Consider the following 8,842-nt stretch of genomic DNA (forward strand, 5'->3'; position numbering starts at 1 on the left):
TGTGGTTGGGGTAATTCCAGGATTTACATTAATTTCGGCGAGGTCTTCAAAGGCTGTGCCTTAGAACATTCCTGTCCCTGAACACGAGGAGTTAGAGATGCCTGCGCGGAGATGGGAAAGGCGGTCATGTTGGGAAGCCACGTTATGCTCCCTGAGTGGGAGGCCGGCCCTCTGCCCCACAGCTGTGGTCTGCCGTGTTCGCTCGGGTGTGGGCCTCCCGCTTTACACAAGGGCCCCAAAGCACCTCTATTGCAAGACAGTGTTCAGACCGTGAAAGGTATTCCCTCAGTAGAGGGATAGCTGGTGTATATATTCTAATCCAGATTAGAGACATTCCCTTCTTTTAAAATCTAGTTTTTTATTCAGATATAGTTCATGTAGCATAAAATGCCCCCAAACTGTACCATGAGTGGGTTTTAGTATATTCACAAGGGTGTGCAACTGTTCTTAGGTCAGGAACACTTTCATCACACCAGAAGGAACCATGCATGCATTGCATTAGCACTCGCTCCCCACCCCCCCACACCCCTGCTCCCAGGAACCCCTTCCACCTCCTGTCTCTGTGTGTTACCCACTCCTGCCATTTCATGGAAATGGACTCTTACTCATGTGGTCCTTTGTGACTGGCGTCTTTCCTTCAGCATCTTGTTTCGGAGGTCACGTGCTGCGTAGTGTGCATCAGATCTCCGTTCCTTTGCGGGGCTGGACACTCTTCCACTGTTCGGAGACACTTCATCTCATTCATCCGTTCCTCAGCTTGAGGACGCTCGGGTGTCACCGATGATGTGGCTGTGACACATTTGTGCACACGTTTTTGTGTGGACAGATGAGAATGTTACCTTTGCTTTGGCTTCTCAAAATCAAAAATGTGATGCCGTCTGCACTGGTCTAGAGTCTTCAGGAAGTCCCACAGTTGTTATGTTTCTGAGCACCTCTGTGCACCTTGCGTGGAGTGGGGTGGGTGTGGTGACACGGCTGATGGCCCCGCCTTCAGGGAGGGGGATGGACTCCTGAGCAAGTGAGTGCATGGGCTGGGCATGTGTGTCCCTAGGGGGCTGGCTGGCTGGCTCTGGAAGCACAGGGGTGGGGGTCTTTCTGTAGCAGGCACACTTACAGCCCTGGGAAGGGGGTATTACCTCCGCAGCTCATTCTGCAGCTTATGTCTATACGGAGATTTTATGCTGGTTTAAAGTGTGCAAACCCATTGCCGGGACGGCTCTCCACAGAGCGTTATGTTGCCTGTTTGGGTTTTAAGACCCTTTCTTGGAAAAAACAAAACAAAACAAAAAACCTCTCTAAGAGGGTTAGCAACACTAGGACACTTGATTTTTCTTTCTCAAGGAAAGGATGACAGATTGTGCGAGACCTTTCGTACACTGAGGGTGATTCTTATTGGCTGGCCTCTCCGTTCCTCTTGCTCATGGGTTCTGTACACGTACAGGGAGCTCACGTGTGTTAGAACAGCCTTGGTGAGGGGAGGCGTGGCTTATGGGGTGGCCAGGGCCCCTTCCGCACCCTGGAGCCGCCACCATGGGGAGTCCGTCTCTGGGCTCCCCATCCCCCGGGGACAGAAAGCCATCCGAAAAGTGAGATCCAGTGACAGGCCACGTGACTCCGTTTTCCTTAGCTGCCGGACTGGGCTTGGTAGGTGTAGTTTCCACAGGACTGTAAAAGCTGCAAGCCCATGTATTCTTTGAGGTATGTAAACAGAATTGTTTGAATGCAATCCAGTAGTTGTCAGCAAGGGTATTATTTTGGTAACAAGGAAGATGAGCTGTCCCCTTTTCTGCATTTGGTGTCACTCACAATGCCGCCATCCACTGCCAGGCGGTGGTGAATGGGAGCGGGTCCCTGTGCACAGGCCCGGTTGGGCTGTCTGTGTGAATACCAGAACAATATTCCCCATACGAATGAGGGAGACACCTGACTTCCAATTAGAAGTCAAGTGTGGCACTTTTCCCATCCTTAGAAGTCTCGGTTACAGGAAATACCCTTCAGCTAGCGGGTCAGCGGGGCTGCTGGACTAGTGGCCGCATGAGCCGGAGGCTGACCTGGGCCCGTCTGAGCTGCCCCTGCTGGTGTCGGGCCCCATGGCCGGGACGCTGGGAAAGCCAAGTCTCTTTGGGGAGGGCAACCTGGGGTTGGCCAGTCGGTGTCCACGAAGGGTGACCCGAAGTCTTCCTGTTCGCTCCCACCCCGGGGGTCGGGCAGGGGCCCACGCCCCCGGTGAGTGATGCACAGCCTCCGTGGCCTTTGTGTTTCCCAGGCACGCCACAATGCCTGGCTCACCCTGCCGAGTTCTGTGATTGAAATTCATTGCCAAATTTATTGAGAAATTAATGAGAAAAGCTGCAAAGTATTGACTTTGAGAGGAAAACACAACTCATCTTGAATGAGGAGGAAAATGCAGCAATAATTTAGCCAGTATTGATTTGGCCCTGTCCATGTATTGATCTTCATTTTACAATATTAATTTGCACCTGCAATCGGCTGCAAAGGGAACCGATTTCATTTCGTGGCTGTGTTAATGTGCAAAGCATTAGGTGCTCTTAGAAGTGGGAGTATTACATGTTGTGTCGGGAAGGCAGATTTTTTTTTTTTCTATTTTTGCTTGTTACTGAAACAGACTAAAAATTAATTTTTTTGTCGGACAAAATATGAAAGCAAAAACCCATCTAAACTGTGGCCCTCCTCTCTGCTGCATGGGCCGCTTTTCATCCACACGCGGAGCCGTCAGCCGCCTGAAACTCCAGGCACCTCTCATCATCATCCCGGATCAGTTCAAAGTTCATGAAATTTCTATGAGCATTGATCTCGCCCCATTGATTTTTTTTTTTTTTTTGCAGCAGATCTTTGAAATTTTAATTTCCCTAGCATCTGAATTTCTTATAGATGAAATGCGCTTGGAGGAGACAGTTGATGATGAAGTGGAGAACTTAGCGTCATTTTAAAGCCTAAAAAAGGGAGAGAAAACAGGCCTTTGCAGACCTTGCACGATGTTTTGGAGGTGGAGTGATGGCAGGCGTGGGGCGGCGGGGGGGGGGCATGCACGAGGTACTGGAGGGGGGCTAAGTACCAGTTTTGTCCTCAGCGGCCACACATTTTTAATGCAACTTTTTATACAGTCATTTTTGAAAGAAAAGCTATCTGGAGAAACAGCAGGACAGAGAAACATTCTTCACTGTGCGATCATTTGCTCACAGCAGTGTTTATCACCTGGTCAAGTTCACCTAGTTACTTATCAGTGGGACATTTAATAACCTCAAGGTGATATAATTGCTATTGGCATTTTTCCCCCTTGGATTCAGCTGGTTAATGTGTAAACTACTTGTCAGCAAATAGCACTTTGTCACTGAAATCACTAACACCCTCTAGAGGGATGTCTTTGTATTGAGCAATTTAATTTTACTTTATTTAATTTTTACACATTACAACCTGTGTTCATTCAGGCACACTGAAGGCTTGCAGTCTGTCGGGGCAGGGTCTGGGTATCCTGTTAGTAAAATATACTATGTCTTACTTAACAACCCCCATTGCCTTAATTGAAGCACACACTCTTGTCCCTCGGAAAAGGAACTGCAGATGTTCTTATTATGTAGTTATGTTGCTAATGTGAAAAACTGCCTCATTATGAGGATCTGTTTGTAGCTAGAAAATGACTGCATTATGACAAATGCATGATTGGAAAGTTACAGGAAGATGATCATTATTGAAATGAAACTGGAACTCATTTAATAGCTCCAACCAGCAGCTGGAATGAAGCAAATGAATGTCTTCCTGTTTTTATTGTCATAGGCAGGTTTCAGGCAGGAGGAACATTTGTGCTAAACCTAAAACTTCTTGTACCTTTCTTAGCTAGCTGGGCTTCCGTTTAAACAATAGAGAGGCGACGGGAAAGGCGGCGTGTTTCCTACCTGTGAGCGTCCCCTCCTGTGCGTTTAATGCCGCTATTTTAAAATCAGGACTGTGGCTGTAAGAGCAGTTAGTCAGGGGGTACTTGGAGGGTGGGCGCTGTGTGCGGGCTGGGCTGGCCTCCGGGTCTCCTCGGCAGGGCTGGGCAGAAGGTGGCCATCCTGGGGGAGCTCCGTCATCCCTACCCCTCCTTCCTGCTGCAGCCCAGTCCTGGGGAGCAGGCAGGGTGCCACCAGGCTGGGGGGGGGGGACAGGAGGCCCCCCGCGCCCTTGGCAGGCAGCCCACCACAGCAGCACCACCACTACCACCAAGGGGTGGCCTCTGCTCGTGGCTGCCCGCCCCCCCCCCCCCCCCGCCACAAGAGTCCTTGGGAGCAGGTTTCCCATAGCCGAGCCCTCGGTACGTAGTAGCTGCTTAATAAATGTCAGGTGAATGGGCTGGACTTAAGGCCGTTTCTTGCCTGGAGTTACTCTTTGCAGAAAAACACCACTGGCCCCAAACATACACGCTCCCGAGGCTGAAATTGTGCTGGTGCGTTATCAGCCCAGAGGTCTTGGATACGTCCCCTTGCTTAACCGAACGGGGCTTATACCTTCATGAACTTGCTACTGGAGTCTAATAAGATCATCGTATATGTTTGGGGGGCATTAGAGATGAACACAGACCTCAGGGCAGGGCTGGCTGACGGAGACGGTGAAGCCATCACAACGAACCCTGAAACCGTGTGTGTCCCGGGAAAGACAACCCCGCCGACTCCGCCCGGTTGGGGCTGTGCTGGCCGCAGCTCCAGCCCAGGGCCCGATGCCACATTCTGCCCCCACCACATTAGCTCTGGCAGTCCCGACCTGAACTGACATCACAGACTGTTAACATTTTATCAATTGCACGATGATTAATCGCTCAGTACACGGGCATGACTTAAATATTTAGAATGCTGCTTCTGTGAGGACTTTAATGCATGTAAAGTAACAAGATTAACTCTAGTACACTCAAATATATTTAAATATGTATCCGTCCCGAGCTGTAGGCTATTCTGGCGTGGAGGATTCACTGCTCTATGTGGCCGTTTCAGGCTCTATTTGTATGACCCGCGCTGGATGCTGGCCTGCATATGATAGCCGGATATCTGGCTTTTCACAGGCTGCCTGATTGCTTGCCCCATTTGGCATGGAATGTGATTCCCGGCTATTCTAGCTTCTGATTCATTCAGGTTTTATTGCTGTGTAATTTTCTTATTCTAAAATAAAAGCTCTCCAACAAAAATTACTATGCATTAGGCCGCAGTAGCCTACTCAAATGGATATTAATACAGTTTATCTCTAAAAGGACGAATAATGTATTTGAAACAGATAAAAGGCCCTCCACTAAATGAGGAATGTTAATATCTTATGGCACGGTTAATAAAGAGATATTTCACAAGGGAGATTTGTTTTATGACTTTTGATACAACAGCCTTATAATCTGACATATCTTAAATGATATAATTTTGCACATACATCCATCTCTTTTATACGCAGCAGCCCATCTTAGCGAGATTTGAATTCGGAACAAATAATGGGCACTAATTACTTTGGGGGGAGGCATTTCTCTCCGACGCAGATATTGCGGAAATCCGTGCAGTAAGTTGGAAGCTTATAACACATTTTGAGGAATGTCTTGTTTTTTTCCCCTTCAGCAGAAAATAACATTTGTTTTTGTTGTGTTTAAGGCAGAGTTTAAATTAATTTAACCCAGTGACACATGTTCAGAGACTAAGCAAGCTGCTAAATAATTCCTTGGAATAAATTGCTCAGGAACCAAGTACATTAATTTACAGCTCTCCTTATGCTGACAGATGTGAGGGCGGCAGGAGGACCTACAAATATTAACATAAAACAAATTTGCTTTATTCTTCTTCATATTTCTTCTTCATCCCCGACTTGAGCTCACCCAAGGCTCCTTCTCTAATTATCCACGAGGTCAGTAAGCAAAATTGGGAAGAAGCTGGGAGATCAATACAAATTATTCCTGAGCAAACCAGTGCTGACAGTTTGAATTGCAGCATATGTTTACCCAAAATCAGGCAATTTATCTTAATATCAGCAAAGTAATGCAGTGCAGGTGAAAGGTCAGGCAATCTCTCCCCCTCATAATTACCCAGTTCTAAAACAGGAAAGTGGTATTGATTGGCCTGGCTCGGTGCTCTGTGACTGGACGTGCTAGAGCCTTGCCCTGGCTCGGCTGGGCCCTCGCCTTGTAAACTCGGCGCGCTGAGGATTTATTAGATGTGCGCGCGGGGTCCTGTGCTTTCTCCTCCAGTTGCAGAATTTGCCTGCAATGTCTGCGTGGCTCCCGGTCCCGCCAGTCGCAGCGTGATGGGTTCCATGCGGTTGGGCCCTCGGAAGGCCTCCAGCTGGCCCCGCGGCGGGCAGCTGCTAGCAACCCCACCCTCGGTGATCAGAAACCTCCCAGAACCGCGAGAGCGTTCCACTCCTCCCGGAGGCGCAGGACAAGGGCCATTTTTTTTCTGATTTTTCCAATGTTAAACTCATCAGGCGTCCGGGAGCCAAGCCCCCTGGATGGGATTTCAGGCTGCACCCGTGACACCCACCCTGGCCCTTTGTGGCGCCCAGCCTGGCAGGGAACGGGGTGCGGGGGGGCGGACCTCCAGGGGCGCGGCGGCAGGGCCTCTTCCGAGAGCTTGATCCTGGCGGTGCACTCAAGATGTGAATGCTCTCTGGGCCGAGGTGGGAGGTGAAAGGTAGCCTCCTATTTATACTGCTTTGAAATATTTTCAGTCCTAGAAGGAGAATTATCAATTCAACTGAAACACTGGAAAATGTCTCTCCCAGAATGAGAGTGTGTGGTTATTACAAGTCATAAAGCTTCTGAAAGCTTGCATTAAAGCGTCCATCACCTGTCAGGGCCATTTGCATGAAATCAATAGTGGCCGCCCATCTATCTTTTCTGATCACCTTTCATCAGGCCGATTCATTAAGTCAAACAGTCATGGTGATTAGCTGGGAGAGAGGAGAAACCCTGACACGTTAGAAATGCACAGTGGGCCACCCTTTTTGTTCCCTCATCAAGAAATGTAATACTTTATCTAATCCTTTTTGGGCCAAGTCGCTGGGTGAGGCCCATCCGCCCGGCTGCCCGTGCTGCACTTTCGCCTTGACACCCTTGTCCTGGCCCGGGCAGAGACATGACAAATTGTCCCCCAAGTCAACGCTGACAGCTTCTGATGATTAATGGTTTGATTATGAAGTGGTTTTACACATATAGAATTTACATCACAGAGAGTTAGAAATTTTGCCATGTCACATACGCCGAGGCATTTTGAAGAGCTTTACTATTTGCAAAGAAAAAAGAGGGCAAAATCGCAGCAAAAGCCATGTCATGTAAAATCAATACGTCGGATCAATGCTTTATTAACAAGAAAATGTCTTACTTCACATTCCTGTGCGGACCTTTGTCTCTGGGATGTATGATGGAATGTCAGATCATATTGTGGCCCTCAACTTACGGGCGTGTTATTGAGTGTGCGTGCGAGTCTTCCGGCCCCGCCGCGTCCGAGACCCGCCATGGGTGTTGACACCGGCGCTCGAGGAAAAGCGGTGACCAATTATTTCGGAGAGCACTTTCAAAGGCAGCCTCTAACCTCGTTCCTCGAAGCCGGCGCCTTTGTGTTCCCTGCACTCTTGCAGACCTGCTGAGTTGGGTGGTGTTAATCATCAAATTACATGCTGACTAATGAGTGATGGCCCAAATTGTGGGCTGCGTAATGAATAGATGGCGGCAGGTCCTATTAGTCTCAGAAAACCCCCTGATTTATGTCGCGCCATGCACCGTGGCGTTACTCCACGGAAAACGATATCTACATCAAGAAGTAATGTACTCTAATAAGTATTTTCATCTTAACTCACGTCCCCGGGCCTCCGGGCTCAGTTTTTGTTGGAGTCAGGCAAAGCCATAATAAAGCCCAATGGCTCCTTATAATGCTTGTTAAACACAGAGTGTGCAGTCGGACGGAGTCCCGGCCGTGATTCATGCACTGTACACAGCGCGTGTGCCGCTGATTTATGGCCGCACACAGTTCATAGTCAAAATTACAATTTGAGGGATAAAAAGATTAATTACTATTTGTGGCCGGCAATTTCGTGAGGCTGGTGGAATGATAGTGCTCTACATCAGTTTGTAGTCAGCCATTCACAGATTATTAAAGCTTTGCAAGAATAAGTGCTCCTCCTGCCTGGTTTGTGCTCAGGCAATATGCTAGACAGAAAAGGACCACAGGGATAAATCTGAAGCTAGCAATAGCTGGACATATGTCATAATTGCCAGTTTCCCATAAATCCCTGGCCAGGGTGGAAAGCACCGTGTGATGTAGACAGTGATCATGACAGTGGTGATTGCTATGTATGGCCCCAAGACTTGCAACCTTCAGCCTGTACTACCATTCTTACAATATATTGAGTAACCCGTTGACTTTCTTCCAGTCTAATTATAGATTAGAAATAATCATTGCTTTTATATGCAAAAGAAAGGGGGGAAATCCATTCCTTAAGACAGAGCTAGCGTTCGGGGGTGCTTGCCTCCGAGAGCGTCAGAAAAGGAGAGTCACACATTTATTTGTAAGCGTGCAATAAACGAGTAATGGATGACATAAAAGTAATTAACCTGACCTACATTTCTGTGTCCTGTTACAGCCCTTAATGAACCAACCATAGATTACGGCTTTCAGAGGTTGCAGAAAGTGATCCCAAGACATCCGGGTGATCCCGAAAGGTTACCCAAGGTTAGTAAAAGAGCAAGTGGCGCCCTGCGCGGGTCCGCCACCGGGCCGGTTCCGGTTTGGGGGCAGCAGGTGCGCTGGGAAGGGGGGCTCCCAGGTGCCCCGGACCCCGCAACCACTGCAAGGCCGGCAGGTGTGGGGAGCCGTCCCTGGCC

At 48.7% G+C, this 8,842-nt stretch overlaps 1 protein-coding gene across 12 annotated transcripts in view; it reads left to right on the top strand.

Annotated features, from left to right (window-relative positions):
* The window catches only part of EBF3 (EBF transcription factor 3), a 114,947-nt gene that overhangs the window by 96,094 nt on the left and 10,011 nt on the right, over positions 1 to 8,842 (top strand). For all 12 annotated transcript variants that reach the window (XM_028119964.1, XM_028119965.1, XM_088020151.1 and 9 more), the window contains one exon: positions 8,602 to 8,690. In XM_028119964.1, coding sequence (XP_027975765.1) covers positions 8,602 to 8,690 — 89 coding nt within the window. The remainder of the gene's footprint in view (positions 1 to 8,601; positions 8,691 to 8,842) is intronic.

The sequence above is a fragment of the Eumetopias jubatus genome, unplaced genomic scaffold (assembly GCF_037043125.1).
Source record: "Eumetopias jubatus isolate StellerSeaLion01/CBP00866 unplaced genomic scaffold, mEumJub1_p1.0 scaffold_17, whole genome shotgun sequence".
NCBI classification, from domain to species: Eukaryota; Metazoa; Chordata; class Mammalia; order Carnivora; family Otariidae; genus Eumetopias; species Eumetopias jubatus.